Raw genomic sequence first — 24,874 nt, 5'->3', positions numbered from 1 at the left:
TGAACATAGCTAATAATACATTTGGACATTTGAAGATCAGTCAAAGATCAGTTAGCTCAAAAAACAGTCAACTTAAAGGGATAGCTCACCCAAAATTTTTAATTACCCCATGGTTTTTTCATCCTCAATCCATCCTTGATGTATATGACATCCTTCTTTCAGGTGAATACAATCGGGTGTTACATAAAAAAAAATGTCCTGGCTCCTCCAAGCTTTATAATGGCAGTGAATGGGTGTTGAAATTTTGAAATCCAAAAAAGTGCATCAATCCATCATAAAAAGCACTCCACATGGCTCTAGGAGGTTCATAAAGGCTAAATCGATGGATTTGTGTTAGAAAAATGACCATATTTAAAAATGTATAAGCTGTATCTCGCAAACAGTCTCCTCTTGGTTCATATCGAAATCCACCAACATTTGTCTTTACAAATCCTCGTTTTCTACTTTTAATTCAGGACCGGTGTTTTGTTTCACTCTCTCCACTGCGCTTGCCAACGTCCTACATTATCCGCTAAAACGCCACTCTCTTGTGAACGCATGTACGACAGAAGCTAGAGATGGGTCGGTATCAATGTAGGGCGCCTTTTGGTGTCCTGTACATAAATAACTAATTTTCCAAATGACTGTCAAATGGTGTGTCATATTAGGCTAAGTTTTTATATTCGTAACAAAAGCAATACTTGGCTCTTTAGATAGATTTTATAGTTTTTGTGTAAGAGGATGCGTGTTATGTTGCTATGTCCCATGCACTGCTCATTAAATTTGAATAAGAGTAGAATATAGTTAAATCAGAACATTTTTAAATTTTGTTCTCCTATTAATATTCTGTTAAATAAGTGATCACTCTATTTGAGTGTATTGATCATTTGGTAATAAAAACTATATTTTTATTTAATAAAAAAGAAGAGTTTGTCCATGTCCCTTAAATGGTCCACCCTGTTGTATTGGGGATTCTGCCACTTTAAAAAAAAGGCCGTCCCCTTTAGTGACATCAGGACAACAGATTTTCTGTGTCTTCAGTGGTGGGAATTTCAACTGAGGTGAGTAAATTTGTCACTTTTAAATTGACAAATTTTCTTCGTATGAGTGTGCTTACTTGCTTTTTCTAAGCATAACATGTCCACCCTGTCACCATAAAATATGCCAGAAGTGATTAGAACACAGTATTTTCAAATTATGTAAGTTTAAATATACCAGACTAACTATTTAGCTAGTCACAGTTTGTTGTAAGCTAATACGCTAATTGAAGCTCAAAATGTCCACCCTGTCGTTGTTCCAAAAATGTCCATCCTTGATAGGGTGGACATAGCATTCATTTGTAGTTAATATTGCTAAAAACTAAAATGAACGATGAAGAGGGGAGGGGGGTTAAAAATGTGATTGAGAATGTAATTATATTATTTATTATTATTATTATATGATTTTTTTTTTTCGAAGTTTAATAAATGTTTCATTGTCATATTTTGTTATGCTTTGTGTGTTCTGCTTTATGTGTCCACCCCGTCATGTGCTGGTCCACCCTGTCATCTTGATATTTTTAAATAATATTTTAAATAATAATTCAATCATATCTACATAATCCAGTGTGTTCAACAGCTAGGTCTGGGGGCAATAACATGCAAACAAAAAACTGCATCCAAATATCAGTTTTCTCCAAATAAGAAACAATACATGCGTAAATTGTATTTTTTTCTATAAAAACACATGGTTTCCACAAAATCTTTTATGTATTTATTATTTAAAAGCAAACAAATAACCTTGTTTAGGAAAGGGACATTATACCTTTCAGAAAATATAATTTGCATCTTAATATTGCAATGAAAATGTATTTAACAGTAATATATATGTCCATAACAGGGTGGACATACCTTATGGTTTATGCTTCAAATAATGGCCCATAATTATCTAAAAACACTGTGGGAGTTCAGCTAATATGTTTTTATAGTACTTGAGTGTCTACTATTTATGACCAAAATTTGTAAATATTGTGAGGGTTGAAAGGCACTACATGGTAATATTGACCCAAATAACAGTTTATAAAGTTTTAAACATGGAAAATGTTCTGACGCAAACGTATCGATTCACTTCAGAAGGCCTTTGTTAACCCACAGAGCTGTGTGGAGTACTTTTAATGATGGATAGATGCACTTTTTTTGAGCTTCAAAATCTCAACACCCATTCACTGTCATCATAAATCTTAGAAGAACCAGAACATTTTTAATATAACTCTCATGGTTTTCGACTGATAGAAGAAAGCCGTATACACCTAGGATGGTTTGAGGGTGAGTAAATCATGGGGCAATTTTTATTTTTAGATGAAGTGTCCTTGTAAATTTCACACGGTTTTGCCACTCTCCTTCAAATCAGTGTTTGACTTATAGATGATAAGCTTCAGTAATAAATGTCACTTTTAACGTGTTTTGTTTAACATCCTGTCTGGTTGATTTAAATAAATTACTCATAAAATAAATAGGTGAGAGAGTGTATAACCACAAGTAGAACTAAACATTTATAATTTGTCATTAGCTTCTGATAAAAGCATGTGCTAAGTGAAGAAATGTAAATGTTTATCACATGTAGTCAGTAAGGGCACATATTTTAAATCTACACCCATTCGTTATCCGTTACCTGAGCGTCCCTGATCTCCTCAGAGATCTGCTGTTCTTGCAAACTCCCAGACACGTCATCCATCTCATCGGCTCCTTCATCATCGCTGGACAGCACGACTGAAGGAAAGAGAGAACAATCAGAACTATCCATTAAAATGCCTTTGTACAAAAGGTCAGATTTTCACGGTTCCACACAGGATGTTCCTTGGAACCAAATTCAGCAGGTTGCGCATGATAATATAATTAGAGATGAAATTTTTATATTAAATTAGGAACGAATGAAGACTAGAGCCTTTTCACCAGTGGTTTCAGACTTCTGGACCATACGGCACATGTCTGAACTTTCTGAAGGAAAAACAAACTTCAGGGCCTCCTAGATAAACTTCTGATGCTGCATTTTCCAATGAGGTAAACGCGAGTCTTGACAAATGTTTGCTTCGGTAAACAGTTTGTATGTGGATTTGAAAAGTTTACTTGATTAAGATCATCAAGGGTCAAATGGTCGTTCCGACTTTGTGTTGTTACAGTTCAATATTATGTTTCTAACAAAGCCATTTTGTCTTGCATTTGGCGATTGATGAGTGTTAATTTTAGACCATGTATTTATCTCTTTCCTTTCTTCTTTGTAGCAGAAGCTTGTCTTTGGCTGGGCCCCATAATGGGCTTTGAAAGAGAAACAGGGACATGGGTAATCCTCTCCTTTTTTTTTTTCATCCTTCACCTCCTTTTCTTCCTCTTCCTGTCCACCAATGCATCAGAAAACAATAACAAATTCAACGCTGTCCATCTGTTTTTGCTGCATTAAAATAGTTGTGTTGGACAGATCTGCAAACTAAGCAGACGTTTGTTGGCTATTCAAATAAATCTTTTCAAATCTTCTGTCAGATCATCACTAGAAGAAAATTTACAACAAATGGGGACCTTTTAAGGACCGAAAAAGAATGAAAAAAGCATGACTTATGTAGCCATACGATAGTTTTTATTCAGAAAAAGCTAAATGAATCATTCTTTTAAGTCGGTCAATGAATCAATTGATGTTGTTCACAAAACCAGCCTGAATGAACTCACTGACCTGATGATCCAGACCAGAACAGAAGTTTCAGGGTTGTTTCGGTTTGTTTCTCACACTATTGTATGACTTCAGACGTCAACGTGACTGTGTGTAATCAATTTTTGGGTGTACTATTTCTTTAACGCCAAACATAATGGGAGATGAGGTGTTTGGGATGAAGTCCCAGCCGATCATGAGGAGGAGGATGGTACATCAGCGTTCCTTTCTAGCAGACAGAGGTGTAATGGGCTTTACCCAGACCTTGAGGTCAGGATTGTAGTAATCTAGATTGTGAGAGTGAATGCTGCTATTCTGCTCACTACACACTTAAAGACATTAATCTTTATAAGGACATCCTGTCATCTAATGACAGCTCAGAAGAGAGGCCATCTCCGTTACAACAGGACCAACATGTACTCACAGAAAAGACAGACTTTTTGTCAGATTAATTTTTTACGTTCACACCAAGTTTGCATTTCTCAATCCAGGAATCACTTCAGCCATTTGTGAAAATGTATTGTTTTATTTAGGGATGCACAATATTGCAAAAGGCTTCTTTTTTTGTACCTGTTATGTTCATTTGGTTTCACTCTCTTTTTTACGTTCACACTCATTTTGCATTTTAAATCCAGATTTTACTTCACCCACTGGTGGAAGTATATCTGTACCATAACAGTTACTGGAAAAGGCTTCTTTTTTTTTTAACCTGTTGAGTTAATTCAGTTTCACTTTTTTATGTTCACACTCAGTTTGCACTTCTCAATCCAGATTCCAATTCAGCCACTTGTGAAAATTTATTGTTTTTATTTAGGGATCAGCACAATATTGGAAAAGGCTTCTTTTTTTTTACCTGCTAGGTTCATTCGGTTTCACTGTCTTTTTTACGTTCACACTCAGTTTGCATTTTTAAATCCAGATTTTACTCTACCCACTGGTGGAAGCATATCTGTACCATAAAAGTTACTGGAAATGGCTTTTTTTTATCTGTTGAGTTAATTCAGTTTCACTTTTTTATGTTCACACTCAGTTTGCATTTCTCAACCCAGATTCCACTTCAGCCACTTGTTAAAAAATTTATTGTTTTATTTAGGGATGCACAATATTAGAAAAGGTTAATTCAGGTTAGTTAATTCAGTTTCACTGTCTTTTTACATTCACACTCAGTTTGCATTTTTAAATCCAGATTCCACTTCCATTGTTGGAAGTTTACTATTTAATTTACCAATGTACATGTCTGCACAATGCATTACACAGGTTATCGGAAAAGATTTCTTATTTTTACCTGTTGAGTTAATTCGGTTTCACTCTCTTTTTACGTTCACACTCAGCTTGCATTTCTCAGTCCAGATTTCACTTCGTCCACTGGTAAAAGTTTACTATTTTATTTAGAGATGCACAGTATATCTGTAGTGCAATGGTTACTAGAAAAGGCTTCTTTTTTATGTATTATGTTAATTCAGTGTTACTCTCTTTTTATGTTCAAACTCAGTTTGCATTCTTAAATCCAGATTCTACTTCATCCACTGGTGAACGTTTACCATTTGATTTAGCAATGCACAATGTCTCTGCATTATACAGGTTATCGGAAAATGTTTATTTTTTCCTGTTGATTTATTTCAGTTTCACTCTCTTTTTATTTTCTCTCTTTTTTGCGTTTCTCAATCCAGAATTTACTTTGTCCACTGATGAAAATTTACTATTTTATTTAGGGATACACAGTACATCTATGGCATAACAGTTACTGGAACAGGCTTTTTTGTTACCTGTTAGGTTAATTCATTTTCACTCACTTTTTACATTCACGTTCAGTTTGTTTTTAAAACCAAATTCCACTTTGTCCATTGGTGGAAATTTAATGTTTAATTTATAATGCACAATTTCTCTGCATTATACAGGGTATTAGAAAAGTTTCACTCTTTTTTTACGTTCATACTCATTTTGCATTTCTCAATCCAGATTCCACTTCATCCACTGAAAGTTTACTATTTTTTTATTTATGCCAGTATACATGTACCAGAACAGTTACTGGAAAAGGCTTCTTTTTTATCAGTTAGGTTAATTCGGTTTCACTCTCTTTTGCATTTTTGCATTCACACTCAGTTTGCATTTTTAAACCCAGATGGCACTTTGTCCATTGGTGGAAGTTTATTATTTATTTTAGCAATGCACAATGTCTCTGTATTATACAGGTTATTGGAAAAGGCGTCTTTTTTACCTGTTAATTTGATTACAGTCCCTTTTTGCATTCACATTCAATCTACATTTCTCACTCAAGATTCCACGTCGTCCTTTGCTGAGAGTTAATTAATTTATAGAAACCGTTATGTATTTGAACAATATCAGTTATCAGAAAAAGGTATTTTTTACCAAGTGAGTTAATTAAGTTTCACTATCTTTTTATGTTCATACTCAATCTGCATTTCTTAATCCAGATTTATTTAACAGTATAGCAATACCAGAAATGTATTTGTGAATGCTCATTTCCCCTATTGAACAAATATTGGATATTTCGAAAATAATTTGCTTATTGTACTGACTAGGATTGTATTATTTGTGCATATATATTTATTTATTTTATCATTATATATTAATTTGAACAAACCTTTACACGCAAGTTCTTAACTTTGATGGCACAAGCCATTTCTAGGGACTTGAGGGTGGGCTCTTTTGATTTGGGCCAGAAAGAAATCACTTAACCTCCCAGATCACCATAGCTCCTGCACTGCAAAGTCCTGGTCTAGTTGGCTGAAGTTATCTTGACCTTCTGACCATTTCCAAGATGTGGTGCCTCTGCCAATCAGTGCTTTTAAGAAATACTTCTTTCATTACAGACAAAGGTTGCACATTTACTTTTTTTAAGCATTTATGGGGTAAGCTGGCATACACGGCTTGCAAAAGCTGTTAAATGCACTACCCACCTCCCTGGAGGGTAAGAAAGTTTAAATAAGGCAAGTCTGCACTCAAAGCAATATTCGAGAAGTGGTGGAAAGAATAATATGAAAGAAAGAAAAAATAAATGAATAAATAAATAAATAAAAGTCACGTACTTGGCTCTGTGGAGCTGGGCTTGGATCTCTTGTAGGTCTTGCAGTAAACTGGGGGCTTCCTCCTCAATCTGTTGCTGTAAAATGACCCGAAAGGGTCTTTGCTCTTGGCCTCTGGAGGTGAAGTCAGCGGGTCTTTTCTAACAGGCACAGAGGTGGCAGCTCTTTCTCCAGAGGCCCTCAAATGCCTAGCTGGAGCTTCCTGAAGAGAGCGCCCTGAGCGGAGGCTGGGTTCATGATTGGATGGTTTGGAAACAGATTCTTCATTCAACACAGTTCCAGTCTTGTTTTTGCTTACTGTGTTCTGGAGTGGGAAGAGACAAGAACAAAGAGCTTACAGAAAACCCTAGTTCAGTGATACAACACCCTGTCCAAAACTGGCAAAGTTTCAGCTCTTTAATATTAATTAGGTAACATGACTGAACACTTCAAAAAATTTACAACGGTGAAGGCTCAAACCATAAATATTAAGTAGTTTTTGATGCAACATCAGTACAAACTATTTTATATTTATGAGCCAGGACAACAAGGCCTTCTATGGGGAAACTTTGCTTCATGAATATTAATTAGGTAACATAACTGGTTGGTCAGTGTGACCTCTTTTGTATTTATGAGCCAAGACATTATTCAGGTTGGTAAGAATCATAATTTCACTACCTGTAGTGAAATAGACTTCGTCCATTGCTGAAAGTTTACTATTTCGTTTAGGGATGCACTATGTATATGTGCCTTATTAGTGTTCATACAAATATTTTTATTTTATTACCCACTGGTGGGTAATAAAAATATTTATTACCTATTTGGTTAATAAAAAATAGGTTAATAAGAATGACATTATTCAGTTTACTCTAGGAACGTTATAAACCAATGTCAGAACTAATTAATATTTATTAGCCAAGACTTTGCCATAGTAAAAAGTTTTGCAATGACATTAAGAATATGATGAATATTTATAAGCCCTACTATGAATGCTCAGATCATATACTGAACATGACTGGAAGATCTTTAAAGGTTGTAATGCAACATCAGGATAACCTAATTTGGAACAACATTACTGTGAACAAATTAATATCGATCAGTCCTACTACGGTGAAGGTTATGAAGTAACATAAGTGTGACAGTTTGTATTTATGACATTGTACAAGTCAATAAGACCAAACATGGAATAATCAGAAGAGCCTAATTAATATTCATGAGCTAAGACATTGCCATATTACTTTATTGAGCTAAGCTTTGGCACATAAATATAAATTAGGTTAAACTTTCATCTTCTTCTTACATATCCTTCCTCAATATAAGCCCTACTTTGGTGAATTCATGAACTTTGGTTGGACTGGACTCTCCAGATTATAACACCAAAAAGTAATTAATATTAATGAGCTAGGACTTTATATTCATAATTTTGCAGAACTGAGTGAGTACTACAGATACTTGAATGTCTTTTAATGAAAGACCCGAACACAACCTCACCTCAGAGACGTCACAAACAGAACCTGTGGACTTTAATTTGCGGTCTGCCTGTGAAACGTGTGCCATGTCCTCTGAAGTGGACGACCTCTGTGTCTCTTTCACCTGAGAATGGCCTTGTGTCCCTTCTGTTTCGTCTTCCTCATGGAAAAGCCCACACGTCTCCAGGTCCTCCGGATCCAGGCCTAACAAGATGGAATGATGGAGAACTTGGTGAAAAAAAAAAAAAAAAAAACAGAAGAAAACTCTGGGATTTTACAAGCAGCACATAACCTTCTCCTAACAACTGTTTTTTTTTCTCTTTATGCAGTCCCCAGTACATATAAAACAGCCTTATTGACCAAATATCATTCCTCCACCTTGGTGGAGGTCACATCAGCCATGAAACGGGGCTAAATCACCCAATTCTCCGGAGACGTGGAACTAGACAGATCACAAGAGAGAAAGCCAGCGAGAAGGAGAGCAGCAGGACCATTTTAACAGATCCATAAAGTTAAGCATTTGTTTATTTATCAGCGATCCGAGGCCAGGAAAACTCTGATGCCGTCCAATATTATGTAGAGCAGGGAGTGAAGGAGGGTCAAAGGAAAGGAGACAGCTGCGAGATGTTAAACATACTGCCTGAAGCACAATGGAGGGAAAGCGCAGAGAGACAAAGCTGATCATTAAGGTACTTAGAGATACAGAGACTTAGTAAAGTCCAAAAATGGGGCATTTTCCCTCATTAGCTTCTTGATAATCTACAGCAGATATCTCAGCCAAAGTTTACAGTTTACTTTAACTGCTTATTTTGTTTAACGATCCAACTCATTAGGGAGAAACCAAAGTCGCTTTCTGAATTACGCAGGAGTAGTCATGCTATATCGTGTTTGTGTTTTTGGCAAGAATCATTATGAACTCAATTTTATTTTTAATTTATGGCTGATTTTAATTTATATTTTATGTTTTCTGAAAAAAATGTAAGTGTTGTGTGCGCATGCAATATTCAGGACCACAGCTCTAAAATAACTGCCACTTAAAAAAAAAAAGTAACAAATAATGATAATAAAAAAAAAAAAAAAAAAAAAAAAAAAAAAAAAAAAAATATATATATATATATATATATATACACACACACACACATACTTGCAGTATAACCAACATTTTTAAATAAATAAATATTTATTTACCTGTAATAATTTTATTACCTAATAAAAAATTAGACAGTATAACTGAAACTTTTATTTTAATATTTTATTTTATTTAAATTAACTTAATTTAATATCTACTTAGTTTTTATTATTATTATTATTATTATTATTATATTTTAATATTTAATTTTATTTGTTTCAGTTTCAATACAACAATATATTACGTACACCTTTTATTATACAAGTATATTTATTTATATAAATGTAAGTTTTATATATTAAAATAAATATGGAGAAAGTGAAAACTGGACTGAGAAACCCAGATTGAGTGTGAACACAAGAGAAGAGCGAAAAACAGGTGTTAACAAAAATTATTAAAAAACCTTTACATTAACTGACATAGATGTTAATGCAATAACAAAATAAAATATTAAAATGAAAGTTGTGGTTATACTGACAGTAAACATTTCCAGAGCTATATGTCTAACTTTCTTTTTTGTTCAAGTACTAAAATTTCTGAAATAAAAAAATAAATTAAATTAAATTAAATATTAAATTATTAATAATAACGAACAAAATATTAAACTGAAATAAAATATTAAAATAAAAGTTTCAGTTATACTGTCAATTTTTCATTTAGGTACTAAAATTATTAAATAAACAAACAAACAAACACATTTTTATTTATTAAAAAATAATGAAATATTAAAACAAAAGTTTTAGTTATACAGAAAGTAAACATTTCCAGAGTGTCTAACTTCAAGTACTAAAACGATGAAGAAAAAAAAAAAAAAATAAATAAAAATAATAATAACAATAATAATAATAATAATAATAATAATAATAATAATAATAATAATAATAATAAACTAGATATTAAATTAAGTTAACTGAAATAAAATAAAATATTAAAGTAAAAGTTTCAGTTATTACTGTCTAATTGTCTGTTAGGTAATAAAATTATTACATGTAAATAAATAAATATTTATTTATTTAAAAATGTCAGTTATATTGCAGGTAAACATTTCTAAACCTACATTTCTAACTTTCTTTAAAGCACTAAAATAACTAAAACTAAAAAACTAAATATAAAAAATAACTGCAATAAAATAAAATATTGAAATAAAAGTTATACTGTAAGTAAACATTTTCAAAGCTACACTTCTTTTAAAGTACTAAAATGACTAAAACTGAAAAAATAAAAATAAAATAAAATAATAAAACTAAAAAAAATGAAACTGACAATAAAATAACTACAATAAAATCTAAATGTAATCAGAAAAAAATATATATATATATATATATATATACATAAAAAAAATAAAGCTAATTAAATATTAATACATTTTTACATTAAATACTATATTAATGCTATTTAAATAAGATAGCAAGTACCTCTACGAATCTTGAACGTAGAGGTTTCAGACGCCCCCGTATGGTTCTCATCATGGGAGAGAAGAGTATCTGATGCTCTTTTGGGTCTCCACCTGAAACAAATAAACATCCACGTTATAAAACCTACTAGATCATACCAAAATCCCCTGCTCTGGACCCCACACACTAATCGCCTTACCATGGTTCAGATTCTCACCTGTTATTTCCTGTGAAGTCTCTCCCTGCGGTGGGAGTTTGACACTGGCCTCTGAAACCGGGCGTCTCGGACACCTTATTGGGTGTCTTGTTCACTTGAACAGGGCTGATTTTTATCGGATGTTTGTTCATTTTAAAACTGAATACTCCACGTGTGGCTTCTTTGGGAATGGTATTCGAGCAGGTGCGTGTGACGTGGCCTGGTACGTGCGAATCCGGTGAAAGATCCCGGCGCTCACCGCTGAGAGACGGCCTGACGGGTCTACAATGGAAAAATGGACAAAGATACATATGAAAATGTGCTGTTATGCAACTGTTAGTGATGTTTTGCTCTCTAAATGTGGCTCAGATCATTACTACAATATAAATCTATATTTTTTTTAGCTGTTTCATCACACACTGAGAAAAAAAATGAGTCTGACAGCTCAAAAATTTGCACACTTTAATACTTTAGGGTTAGGAATTGTTTTGATCCTGAACTTTAAGTATGAAAAATACTACACTACAGGTCAAAATTGAGGAATAATTCAGATTTGTTAATGCTTTTGATTTGTCTCTTTTGCTCACTAAGGCTGAAATTTATTTGACTAAAAATACAGTAAAAACAGTGAAATTGTGAAACATTATTGCAATTGTTTTCTAATCGAATAAGTTTTAAAATGTAATTTATTCCTGTGATGCAAAGCTGAATTTTCAGCATCATTATTCCAGTCTTTAGTGTCACATGATCCTTCAGAAATCAAATATGCTAATTTACTGCTCAAGAAACATTATTATTATTATTATTATTATTATCATCAATTTATTTACATATTTTTGTGTAAACAATATTATTCAAAGTTTAAAAGCAAGATTTATTTATATTATTAACATAATATTATAATATTATTATTAACATTATATTACAATATTATCATTATAACATTATTATTATTATTATTATTATTATTATTATTATATTAACAATATAAATATGTATTTAATTTATTTATGAAAAATTGAATTGCATCACTTTATCAATTAATTCAATTACAAGACTGTATTTATTTGACTAAAAATACAGTAAAAACAGTAAAATTGTGAAACATTATTGCAATTTAAAATAACTGTTTTCTAATTGAATACGTTTTAAAATGTAACATTATTATTATTATTATTATTATTATTATTATTATTATTATCAATTTATTTACATATTTTTGTGGAAACGATACTATTCAACAGTTTAAAAGCAAGATTTATTTATATTATTAACATAATATTATAATATTATTATTAACATTATATTACAATATTATTATTATTATTATTATTACGATATTAACAATATAAATATGTATTTATTTATTTATGAAAAATTTAATTGCATCACTTAATTAATTCAGTTAATATCTGTTTGATAGAAAGTTAACAATAATTTAAAAAAATAAATCTTAAAAAGTTAACAAAAAACAATATAAACTAAAACAACAATAATAACAATAACAACAACATTCTGTATGACAAAAAGTATAGAATTATTTCAGGTGAAACCTTTTTAAAATGTCTATTAATATAAAAAGAAGTGTAAAATAAGTAAAAAAAAATGCAAGGATTTTTATTAAAAGTAACAGTAAAGCATTTTCAAATAAATGTCATCACAGAATATTGAAAAAAAAAAACATTTTCAAAAAATATTAAGCAGCAAAAACTGTTTTCAACATTAATTATAAGAACCATTATTAATAATTGCATATTAAAATGCATATTAAAATAATTTCTGAAGGATCATGTGACATTGAAGACTGGAGTAATTATGCTAAAAATTCAGCTTTGCATCACAGGAATAAATTACATTTTAAAATATATTTACATAGAAAACTTTTTTTTTTTTAAATTGTAATAATATTTCACATTTTTTAAACATTTTAATTAAATAAATACAACCTAGGGAATCAAAAAATATATAATTACTCCAACCTTAACTGGTAGTGTAACAGTGAAGCTGGTCTGAGCACACACTACTTATAAAGTGAATAAACAGCTCCATCTAGTGACGGTTTCCAAACTTTTTTTTTTTTTAAGTCTTACCTCACTGATTCATTCTTCTGACCGTCTTTTGACAGCACATTTCCATTAAAACTGCTTTTATGAGGCGTTCTTCCATTAAGAGTGCCTGAACCCCACTGCCTCTGTCAAACAAGAAATATTTGAAGAACAAAAGGAGTTAATTTACATAAAGAGACTGTAAGAAGAGTATAAATGGATAGCTTATTTTAATTGGTTGATCATGTGGATATTTGTGTTGTGTATTAGTGTAGATGATGGCATTATTACCTTGTGCGAGTTGCTGTCCTGCAGTCGAGACAGGGGAGACTGCATGTCAAGACTGCATGTATCCGGCTGCTTCTTTTTGGGGATTCTGAACGGGACTGCCATCTACAACAAACATGATCATTGTTAGGATAATGAAAATTATAACATATTTTTTACTCAGTTCACTTTCACATTATAATAAATCAGCTTTATACACTGTAGCAAATGGTGTGTGTATATATATATATATATATATATATATATATATATTTATATTTTGGAAATCAACTGCAGGTTTAACTTTTAGGGAATAAATGGAAGGAAAACAAAGCAAGCAATACATCAGTATGTTATCAAAATGTAATGTAAATGTCTAAAAAGCACATAATAAAATGTATTTCCAACAGAGCTATGCTTTTTAATAAATACATTTTAAATGAATGAATGAATGAATGAATTTCTTTTAAATATTTTTTTTTTTTGAATAAATACATTTAAATAAATAAATGTATAAATAAAATATTAAAATAATTTACTGTACATGCAAAACATACTTGCAAACTAAATATATAAAGTGTCTTGTTTTCTGAGGAATTTATCAAAATGAAGTTTATGCTTAAAATAACAACAAAAATGTGCTAATGGGTTTACGAAAAAAAATAAAACACTAATGACAGACAGATTGGTTCTTGTTTTAAGCAAAAAAACATTTCATTTATCTTTTTTTTTTCAGAAAAAAAAGAGGTTAATGCATCTTGATTTAAGAACTTTTTAATATTTGCACTGAAAACAAGACAAAACACTGAAGAATGTATTATTATTATTATTATTATTATTATTATATATTTTATGTACTTGTTTGTTTATTTTAATGCTGTTATTATTTTTTTTATTTATTTATTTATTTATTTATTTTTGCAGTGCATGCAACATTTAATGCCATGGCTTTATGAATTCAGGACTTTCTATTTAAATTTAAGACATTTTTAATGTTGTAATTTGTGCAAATTATAATGTTTAAACCCTAATAACTAAAATTTTTAACAGTTTTAATTTATTTTCTCAATGTTTCCCAAACCCTATTTGACTATTATTAATGATAAATGTATTTCTCTGAACTCAAAATAATATACTTGATATTGTTACATATCAAGCAGCACATTATGATTAATATTTTTGCAGTATGCCCATTAGCACAGTGAATCACCTTCAAAATAAAACAGGTTTTAGGTTTTAAAAATAAAATAAGATTAAGATTTTTATAAGTAAATTAAAATAAATGTACAGATACACCACCAGTCAAACATTTTTAAAAAGTAAAATTTTTATTTATTTATTTATTTTTATTATTATTATTGTTTTTTTTTTTCTTCTTTTTTAAGTCTCTTCTGCTTACCAAAATATTTTTTACGATTTAAATTTTCTATTTGAATATATTTAAAAATGTAAATTCCTGTGGTCAAACCTAAATTTTCAGCATCATTACGCCGGTCTTCAGCGTCACACGATCCTTCAGAAATCATTCAATATGCTGATTTGCTCAAGAAACATTTATAATAATAATAATAATAATAATAATAACAACAACAACAACAACAACAACAACAACAACAACAACAACAACAACAACAACAACAACAAACAACAACAAACAACAACAAACAACAATTATTATTATTATTATTATTATTATTTTAAAAAGTTAAGTAGTTTTTTCAAGATCCTTTGATGAATAGAAAGATCCAAAGATCAGCATTTATCTGAATTAAAATGCTTTTGTAACATTATATTCTATACAATTTAAAAGCTTGGAGTCAGTATCATTTTTTGGAACGAAATTATAGAAAATAATAATTGATCAAAAGTGATGATAAAGACATTTAAAAAGTTACAAATTATTTTTTTTTTCAGACCAAAAAAAAAAAAAAAAAAAAAAAAAAAAAATAATAATATATATATATATATATATATATACTTAGTTGTTTTACAGTAATAATAACAGCCGTTTATTAATAATAATAACAACAACAACAACAACAACAACAACAACAACAACAACAACAACAACAATATATCTATTTAAATGATTTCTGAAGGATCATGTGACTGGAGTAATGATGCTAAAAAAAAATCAGCTTTTAAATCACAGAAATAAATTACATTTTAAAATATATTCAAATAGAAAACAATTATTTTAAATAGTAAAACTATTTCCAATTTTTACTGTTTTTACTGTACTTTGGATCAAATAAATGCAGGCTTGGTGAGCAGAAGAGACTTCTTTTAAAAAATAAAATAAAAAACATTAAAAAGCTCACTGTTCAAAAGCTTTTGACTGGTATAAGATAGATAGATAGATAGAGATATTGGAAGCCCAATTTTTTTTTTTTTTTTATAAACCAATTTTATATGAAAAATTGACATCTTTACCAAGCAGATCACGTTTGAAATCTTTCTGTCTTTTAATATTCTTCTTCTTCTTCCAAACTTCATTAGAAACTAGCCTCATGTACTTCATTGTAAGTGAACAGCAGTGACCAATATATCATAATAATCGAGTAACTTCAAATGTCCTCACATATCTTGTTCACACAGGGTTGTGATTTTTAAGATTGTTTAAATATTTACACATCTATCTGACCATCAGATCTGCTACTGCTATCTCACCGGTCACGAATCAAACACACAGATTTCTATATAAAACACCAACCACGAGCTATAACCTTATATAATAGAAATCATTATTACAATATACGCGTCTAGGACCACTAGAGATTATTAACGTGATTAATGTCAATCAGTTTTAGCACTGGCTGCTGTAACTTACTCCAGGGCCACAACATTACACATCTGAGGTGACAGAAGCGTCATAAACGCCATACTTACAGCACACACCTGTCTGAGACTCGCTCTATAAATATCAGGCATGAGCTATGAACGGGTGAAGGCACTGCTAAATCATTCTGGTCAGCAAAATAGCAATAAGTGCACTAAGAAGTGAGCATCCCCTCTTCTGTTTATGCGCGACGTTCTTCCCAATTCCTCTTCTTCTGCACTTGGCTGTTGTGGCGGGTAAATAATGGGAATCGTTACAGCGCCATCCGGTGTACAGTAGGTATTACAGCGTGTGGCCAGTTCACGTGTAAAATGGATTCTGAGAAATAATTAAACATTTGTGACCCTGGACCACAAAACCGGTCATAGAGGTTTTATATATAATCTAAAAGCTGAATAAATAAGCTTTCAATTGATGTATGGTTTGTTAGGACAATATTTGGCCGAGATACAATTTGAAAATCTGGAACTTGAGGGTGCAAAAAATAAAAAAAATAAAAATATTGAGAAAATCGCTTTTAAAGTTGTCCAAATCAAGTTCTTAGCAATGCATATTACTAATCAAAAATTAAGTTTCGATATTTTTACGTTAGGAAATTTACGGAATATCTTCATGGACATGATCTTTACTCGACATAAAGGGAAAAAAGAGATCATTTTGACCCTTACAATGTATTTTTGGCTACTGCTACAAATATACCTGTGCTACTTATGACTGGTTTTGTGTAGCAGATTTAGTATATGATACATCTAAAATTATACCAGGCTACCTAATTATTTTTTTTAACCTTTAAATTTATATATATATATATATATATATATATATATATATATATATATGTAGATATATATAAACAAATAATTATAATTTATTTAAGTTATTATATTTATGTATTCAAATTGATTATAGATTGACATCAATATTAGAATCACATTTCAATGTAGCTTAATGACAGATTAATTTTAATTCATTTAATTAATTTCTTTTTCATTCATTCATTTCATTCATTCATTTCTGTACTTGATATAACTGTGACAAATAAATGACATAAAAAACACACCTTAAAAACTAAAATTAAAAATGAAAGAAGAAAACAGATCATGAAAACCCATTTCTCAGTGATACTAAAATAACGTTGCTTAACATCTAGACATATGCAGCACTGACTGATTCATATCACTTATAATGCATAACAAACACAAATTAATTTTTTTTGTGTTCGTGTATCCCTTTTTTCAAATGAAACATGCAACACAAACCTATTTATAGACAATAAGCATATATATATATATATATATCAGTGGCGGCTACTGGTCTGTCAAATAGGGGAAGCTCATTTTCGGCCTACATCATAAAATTGTCTATTTATTTATTCACAAGAATGTGCCTTATTGTCATAAGTAATCAAACAATGCAAACAAAAAAAAAAAAAAAAAAGCTTTAGTTTTATTATGCAAAATATGATGTATTTTTTCTTTTAGTCAGATGCTACTATATAGTATAAATATTTTGCAATTTAAATAAGGTTATTATGGAGATTTATTTATTTATTTATTTATTTATAAAGTATTTTAATAGAAATATAAGGTTTCATTATGTTATGTTAAAATTTTTCATATATTAATTTATAGTCATCCTCCATGTTAATATTTAATGTAGTAATCTATATATATATATATATTGATTACTACATTAAATATTAACATGAATGAATGAATGAACGAAAAAAAATATTAAACTCTGTAAAAGTGAAACAAGGAATGTGGTGTATAATTGTGTGAAATGTATGATGAAAATCAAGCAATTTCGCCAAGCAAATATAAAGAAATAGGTTGCAGTAGTTTTTATTTCGACTGAACTTGAGAAAGCCGCGATGGGACTGAGCGCGAATAGCTTCAGCGATTCCTTATAGTACAAAATCGCTGTCAGTCAAAAGGAGATGCAATCTTTCGACAGACCCTCCAATCATCACGCAGAAGCTCGGAGTCCAGGCCAGCCCACTCCTCATTTGCTCCTCATTCACCCCCAGAGACGCTGAGCGTCCGTGGGCGGGACATAATCGCAGCGTTTATCCAATGACCGTCTAGTTTCAAAGCACTGAAAAAAAAAAAACGTTCAAAGCAGCCGCATTGAAGTCAATGGACGCTGGGCTTCAACGGGGAAATGCACTGTGACGCTACGGGAATGTATGAGAAGAAAATCAAGTCAGCCGACCTGCTATATCTAACTGATTCTGAACGAACTCGTCTTTGAGATGAACGTTTTCTAACGCATTTTAGTCAATAAAATGTTAATACAATAGTACATAATTTGACCATTAATTTTGTGACATTATAGGGGAAGCTGAGCTTCCCTTGCAGTCTTTAAGAAATCGCCACTGATATATATATATATATATATATATATATATATATATATATATATATATATATATATATATATATATATACACGTATATATACATACATATATAATGACAACAAAGACATCCGCGCATGCCCAGTCGCTCAAACGCTCTAATGTCACTAGAAATGATGACGGTCAGCATCACTCTTATATTTTAGCTGGAATTTCGGCTTATTTGTTTCCAGTAACCACCCATTAACGTTGTTATAAATTTAAACATCATGGTTAAAAGGTACGTTGTGCTGAACTTGTCGTCGTCGAGCAGTAGACATCTTTATTCACTGGCCTTCAGGACAAAGAAGCGTCGTGTCAGCTAGAAAAGGCTTTGCGCTAACGTTAGCTAAAGCTTTAGTCACGACGTATCTATAAATATCGGTCGATTTACGACGATAGCGTGTCCTAAATATTCCCAGAAACAGACAAATGTAATTTCCAATGCTTCAGAAATCGTCCGTCTGATTGCGGTGCCTTGTTGCGTTTATTTCTAATAACTATCTTGCCAGGCTAGCTGAACGTAAACAAATATATAATTCATGACAATTAAATTAAATGTTATCGTGTATATTTATGGCTATATAATATAACCTAGAGTATATATATATATATATATATATATAGACGAACATATTGTTTATGTGTTTGTATTATTATTATGATCTGACGTCAAACTAACTTACACCTGTTGCAGCTAATTTCAGATTATTTTCTTCATATTGTATATGGAATAATAATATATAATAGAAGAATCCGGTTTAAAAAAGTAATTTATATTTATATCTAAATAATCTGAATACACCACTGTCCATTATCATTGGTGTAAATGTATATAAGTCTCTAGCTCATTTAAAGCTATAATTTAACAAAACCTCTTCGGTATCTTCACACTTCTACAAAGGCCGCCTGTCTATATAAACTTCACTGCTATAGGTTTCATCACCCACTTTTGTCATCATAAATGACGTTTTGTTGACTTCTGTGTCACTGCGGTACCTGTTGTTGAAGTCTGTCGGTCCCCTCAGGAAAAGCTGTTTTTTATAAACACTAACTAGTACCCTGAGATACATCTTTAGTATTGGGAATAGAAGTTTATCACAGTTTATTATGTCTGTGTTGTGGCTTTTGTGTTTGTTTGTTTTTTGCAGCGTGTTGCTCGTCTGCTTCTTCACACTAGTTTTGATTGAAGGTAAGCACATGAAATTGCAGATTTTATTTTTTTATTAGAATATTGACTGAATATTTCACATGTTCCTGGTCTGCTTTTGTTTCAGCATCTGTGCAGGAAGCAGTTCAGGGTTTTATTGGAGATTTTGCAGTTTTGCCGTGCCATCCAGGGAACAGGCAACTTACAGTGATCACTGCACACTGGAGATATGAGGACAGGAAGAATGTATACGACATACAAAATGGCAAAGGGACGACTAAGGAGCAGGACTCAGAGTACAAAGGCAGAACTGAAACGTTCCCTGCGGAGTATTCAAATGGAAACTTCTCGCTAAGGCTTGGGAATCTTCAGAAAAGTGATGAAGGGTCATACTGCTGCTTCATCCCTGAGTTTGGTCTCAATGAATGCGTCAGTCTTCAAGTCAAAGGTGTGATGAATAATTTTCTTCTAAAAACAGGTGGTTGTTTTTTAAGTGCATTGAAGTGAAGGTGAAGTATGTTTTTTTTTTTTTTTTATATTTTCTCTTAACCAGGTTTAATGTGGAAAGGTAAATGCACAGTAAGCTGCTTATAGGTTGACGTTTTGAATTTAAACCTTGGTGCTTGGTGAAACATTCAGTTGTTTGTTCAGGTAGTCCTACGCATCATTTCTGCCTCGAGCAATGGCGTGGGTTTGAGGTGGGGCTTGCTGTTAAAACAAGTTAAAACAAAACTTGCTAATAAGACTAAAAGCAAAAAAAAAACAAAAATCATAAAACTAAATTAACCTAAAAAAGAAAAACAACAAATCTGTATAATAAACATATTGTAAGGAAAAAAAAGTTGACAAACAAAATAACAGATTATAAAACCAAATAACAAATCTGACTACTAAATAACTGGTCTGGCAAACAGAAAAACAACTCTGGGACACAAAATAAATTCTAATACAAAATATATTGTAAAACAAAATAAGTAGTCTGACAAAAAATAAACAAATACATAAAAAAAGATTATAAAGCACAATTTCAATTTCAAAATAACAAGTCTTGCAAACAAAACAACAGTATGACAAAGAAAATAACATTCTAAAAAAAAAAAAAAAAAATCTGATAAACAAAATAAAAGATCAAACAAAATGACTAATGTAATAAAAAAAAAACAGACTATAAAACAAAACCAATCTGATAAATAGACTAACAAATTCTAAAACAAAATGACAAATATGATTAGGTAACAGATTCTGAAACAAAATGAGAAATCTGATAAACAAAAAATGGATGAAACAATGACAAATATGATAAACAAAATAACAAATTCTAAAACAAAATAACAAATTCTAAAACAAAATAACAAATTCTAAAACAAAATAAATTCTAAAACAAAATAACAAATTCTAAAACAAAAGGACAAATCTGAAACAAAATAACAAATTAAACAAAATAAGAAATCTGATAAACAAAAATTCTAAAACAATTGCAAATTTGTGAAACAAAATAAATTCTAAAACAAAATGTTGATTTGATAAATTAAAATTAAAAATAAAACAAAATAACAAATCTGAAAAATAAAATAAATTTGATAAGATCAAAGATGGAACAAAATAACAAATCACATAAACAAAATAAGTTCTAAAACAGAATGACTAATTTGATAAATGAAACAAAAATAAAACAAAATAACAAATCTGGTAAACAAAATAAAAGATGAAACAACATAACAGATTATAAAACAAAATAACAAATTTTAAAACAAAATGACAAATTTGATGAACAAAAATGAAACGAAATGACAAATCTGGTAAACAAAATAAAAGATGAAACAAAAAAACAGGTCTTACAAACAAACTATTTTCTATAACGGTCAACAAACAAAACAAAATATAAAATCCAAATATCAAAACATTAAGTTACTCAAAATACTATTTTTCATTCTTCTTTCATTGTTTTTATGTTTCAGAGAAACCAAGAGGAATTCAGGAGAAGCCCGGCTCAAACAGTGGAGTTGAAACCACAGCAGGGAGGATTGTATTTCTGTTATTTCCTCTGTTCTCTGTTACTGTTCTGCTCTGAGTGCGAGTGCTGACTGCATATAGATCAGCAGTGTGTGCTTTAATTGCGGTGAGGCTTGACTTTGCAATATTACTGTTTTCTGCACTGTACTGGACCACAGTAAGAACCAATGAATAGCTCTGCATTGTGTCTAGGATCTAGATAAAATTTATGACAAAAGACACACACACACTCACACATTACATATCAGGCCTATTCAAATCAGAATAGATGCCGTAAGTACAGTCAGTCCACTGGACTGTACTGCAGTGGATTCGGTTTGGTTTCAGAAGTGTTGAATTGTTTACTGATTTTACTATTTTTAAATACATCTCCTGCTTTAGGCAGATCAGTTGCACTAATTTGTTATGTATTTATTTAAATTTAATTTATTTTAATTTAAAATAATTGTGTTTGTATTTAATTTATTTTCGTCTTAAAAAATAATTTCTTTACAACTGAAAAAAAAATGAATATCTTGGATCTGATCTGAGCTCTACTCCACAGCACTTACTAAACTGTACTTCCTAAACTGTACTAAACTACTTATTGTTCAGATGTAGCAGCAGAATGGTGATCAAACTGATTAACAACACTATCCACGATGGTTCTCCGTGGTTCGCTCTTGATTCTGTAAGACAAACGTTTGTAACATTAGTTTGATCAGTGACTGACTAACGACTTAGTTCAGAACTATTAAATCGTAAACTATATTTTTCAGTGAAACTATTCAGATTAGACATACTTTCGACATGAAGTTCTATGATGGTTTCATACTGATTTGGCTCTGTGGTGTAACAGTGGTATTTCTTTGCATCAGAGTTTTGAAGACCGTTGAGTTTGATGGAGAAGGTGCCCTTCTTAGACTCCTCTGGTAATGTTTCGACTCTGTCCTTGTACTTTGGATCTTGATTTTGACATGTTGTGTTTCCACCAGTGAAGTCACACACCTTCTTGCCTTTATCGTCTCTCCAGTGTATTTTGAATTCTTCTAGTTTGTCTCGAATCTCACTTTCAGGGATATAACAGGACAAGATGGCCGGGTCTCCAACAAAACCCCTAACTGTGACCCCCACAGGAGCAGAGAAAGAACCTAAAAAAAAGCAAACACACCTTTATCATTCTGCATGTGACATAAAGTTTCATTTAAAATGGCTTAATTCTCACCTGTGATATACAGCAGAAGCACAGTTAAGATGACATAACACCTGTAGAAAGAGAAGATAATAAGATAGCAGTTTGCTAACCTACTTTTAGCCTCCATCTTACCAACACACCTACGCAAAACTATGACTCATGTTCTTCCTGCATGTCATTTAAGAAGATCAATGTTTGAGTGGATCAACATGACCCCCAAAATGAGCTTTTTACTTAAAATGTCTAGAAATCATCAAAAGTGAATTATTATTTGATTAATTAGTATCATTAATAACAGTATACACTAGAAAAACCAGCAAAAAGTAACAATTAATTTGATCCACACACCTTACACTGTTCGTCTTTGACTTGCTTAACCAGCTACTGAGAAGCTCGACGGAGCAACCAAACTAGATTTAAGCCTGCTAACCAGTTAGTTTTCTAAAAACCAGTGAACCAATTTATGACAATGGATATTGATATATGTATATGTAATTCATGCTAACTAACAGGCAATAAATTATGACAAACACTGTAGCTCTTAGCTTCCATGCTACTCTAACGATAGCGCATGGCGTTGACGATCTAATTGTTTTGTCAAAATTCACAAAACTTACCTTTGTCCCATGGTATTTGGTTTTTTGTTTTGTTTTGTTTTAGGTGAAGCACTCAAAGGTATTTATGGCACTTCAACAATTTCAAAAATGAAAACTATTTTTTATGCCAACTAACTAAGATCTAGCTCATCAAAATGGCGTTGGCATGAATGAGGTCGGATGCTCATGCGCATACGTACGGATGTGACGTTGTACAGGTGTATAAAGAAGGAAGTATCAGCTAATTTAATTTGATTTACCATTAATAGCCTATTGTTTTTTTGTTGTTGTTGTTGTTTGTTTGTTTGTTTTAATATTATGTACGTTTTGATATTTACAGTGCTTCCCAAAAGACTTTTGAGAGGAGACTTACAGAAACTTTTTAATACTACTCAAAAATATGTTTTATCATATTTTATTTAATTATTGTACAATATTGTTATATGTGACCCTGGACCACAAAACCAGTCTTAAGTGTACAGGTACATTTGTAACAATAGCAAAAATACATTGTATGGGTCAAAATTAATATTTTTTCTTTTATGCCAAAAATCTTTAGGATATTAAATAAATATCATGTTCCATGAAGATATTGTGTAAACGTCCTACTGTAAATATATCAAAACTTAAGTTTTTTATTAGTAATATGCATCACTAAGAACTTAATTTGGACAACTTTAAAGGTGATTTTCTCAATATTTGATTTTTTTTTTTTTTTTTTTTTTTTTTTTGCAAGATTCCAGATATTCAAATAGTCCAATTCTGGCATACACAAATCATACACCAATGGAAAGCTTATTTATTCATCTTTCAGATGATGTATTAATTTAATTTAAAAAAATGGACCCTTAGGTCAGGGTCACATATTGGCTCAAATCAAACAATGCAGAATAACTTACCAACATCACTGCTCCCAGAATCCACCCACCAGTTTTAAGACTGATCCAGTGCTATACAGTACAACTCAAATTTTGCAAATGTTTACCCCTTTGATGAATAACTGTGCTCGATTGGTGAAGTTGGAACACATCCTTTTTGATCCTTGAGTTGATTTTAAAGGGGAAAATCATTTGTTTCAGTCCAAGTTTAGGTTTAATTTGTAATCAGGTTTGTGTAGTCCATTTCCTAAGGCAAAATTCTTGCCTTGCGTTACCACATTTTTTGTTTTTGAAGAAAGCATCATAGGAATGCCATTTTTAAGATTCCATTGAGGGAGCATTCAGTCTTGTTCTTCAAGTTCCTCATAGTGATCTAAAAATAATAAAGAGAAAAATAAATAAAATATACACAGAACTTAGTATACAATTTATTTATTTATTTTACAGTTTAAATTTTCCTTTTAAATGTTTATTACCAGCATAAACACAAATACAAAAAACAGAAATATGAAAAGAATATGCTGAATGACTTGCTGCTCTCTCCCCACTACACAAAATGCAATAACAACTGAGATCTAGCTTACCTTAAGGTATTTTTTAAGCATCCTGGTCTTTCTCTGTCATCTGTTCCTGCCTGAGTTTTG

The 24,874-nt window shown here is 31.0% G+C and overlaps 3 protein-coding genes across 6 annotated transcripts in view; 1 reads left to right on the top strand and 2 right to left on the bottom strand.

Annotated features, from left to right (window-relative positions):
• Positions 1-16,228, bottom strand: part of senp7b (SUMO specific peptidase 7b) — a 47,962-nt gene extending 31,734 nt beyond the window's left edge. For 2 of the 3 annotated variants that reach the window (XM_051095425.1, XM_051095426.1), the window contains exons 1-8: positions 16,073-16,228; positions 13,208-13,309; positions 12,962-13,062; positions 10,893-11,153; positions 10,697-10,788; positions 8,175-8,356; positions 6,708-7,008; positions 2,629-2,726 (exon numbers count right to left, since the gene is read on the bottom strand). In XM_051095425.1, the coding sequence (XP_050951382.1) occupies positions 2,629-2,726; positions 6,708-7,008; positions 8,175-8,356; positions 10,697-10,788; positions 10,893-11,153; positions 12,962-13,062; positions 13,208-13,309; positions 16,073-16,114 (1,179 nt within the window). In that variant the 5' untranslated portion in view covers positions 16,115-16,228. The remainder of the gene's footprint in view (positions 1-2,628; positions 2,727-6,707; positions 7,009-8,174; positions 8,357-10,696; positions 10,789-10,892; positions 11,154-12,961; positions 13,063-13,207; positions 13,310-16,072) is intronic. The other variant, XM_051095427.1, reaches the window with a different exon arrangement.
• A 2,292-nt stretch (positions 16,229-18,520) lies between these two features.
• On the top strand, positions 18,521-22,054 carry LOC127154055 (myelin-oligodendrocyte glycoprotein). The gene is made up of 4 exons (XM_051095445.1): positions 18,521-18,660; positions 19,571-19,611; positions 19,697-20,017; positions 21,528-22,054. Exons 1-4 carry the CDS (start codon positions 18,650-18,652, stop codon positions 21,638-21,640), a joined length of 486 nt encoding a protein of 161 aa, XP_050951402.1. The 5' UTR covers positions 18,521-18,649; the 3' UTR covers positions 21,641-22,054.
• A 6-nt stretch (positions 22,055-22,060) lies between these two features.
• LOC127154054 (CD276 antigen homolog) lies at positions 22,061-24,874 on the bottom strand. Of its 2 annotated transcripts, XR_007825395.1 has the most exons (5): positions 24,815-24,874; positions 24,252-24,603; positions 22,787-22,827; positions 22,365-22,712; positions 22,061-22,250 (listed from the first exon to the last, which is right to left on the bottom strand). XR_007825395.1 is itself a non-coding variant. In XM_051095444.1 (3 exons), exons 1-3 carry the CDS (start codon positions 22,881-22,883, stop codon positions 22,162-22,164), a joined length of 534 nt encoding a protein of 177 aa, XP_050951401.1. In that variant the 5' UTR covers positions 22,884-23,735; the 3' UTR covers positions 22,061-22,161. The 2 variants fall into 2 exon arrangements, 1 of the variants encoding a protein (XP_050951401.1); XM_051095444.1 differs by lacking the exons at positions 24,252-24,603; positions 24,815-24,874 and having other exon boundaries at positions 22,787-23,735.

This window comes from Labeo rohita, chromosome 22 (assembly GCF_022985175.1).
Source record: "Labeo rohita strain BAU-BD-2019 chromosome 22, IGBB_LRoh.1.0, whole genome shotgun sequence".
Taxonomy (NCBI): Eukaryota; Metazoa; Chordata; class Actinopteri; order Cypriniformes; family Cyprinidae; genus Labeo; species Labeo rohita.
This window is presented reverse-complemented; position numbering and strand designations above follow the sequence as displayed.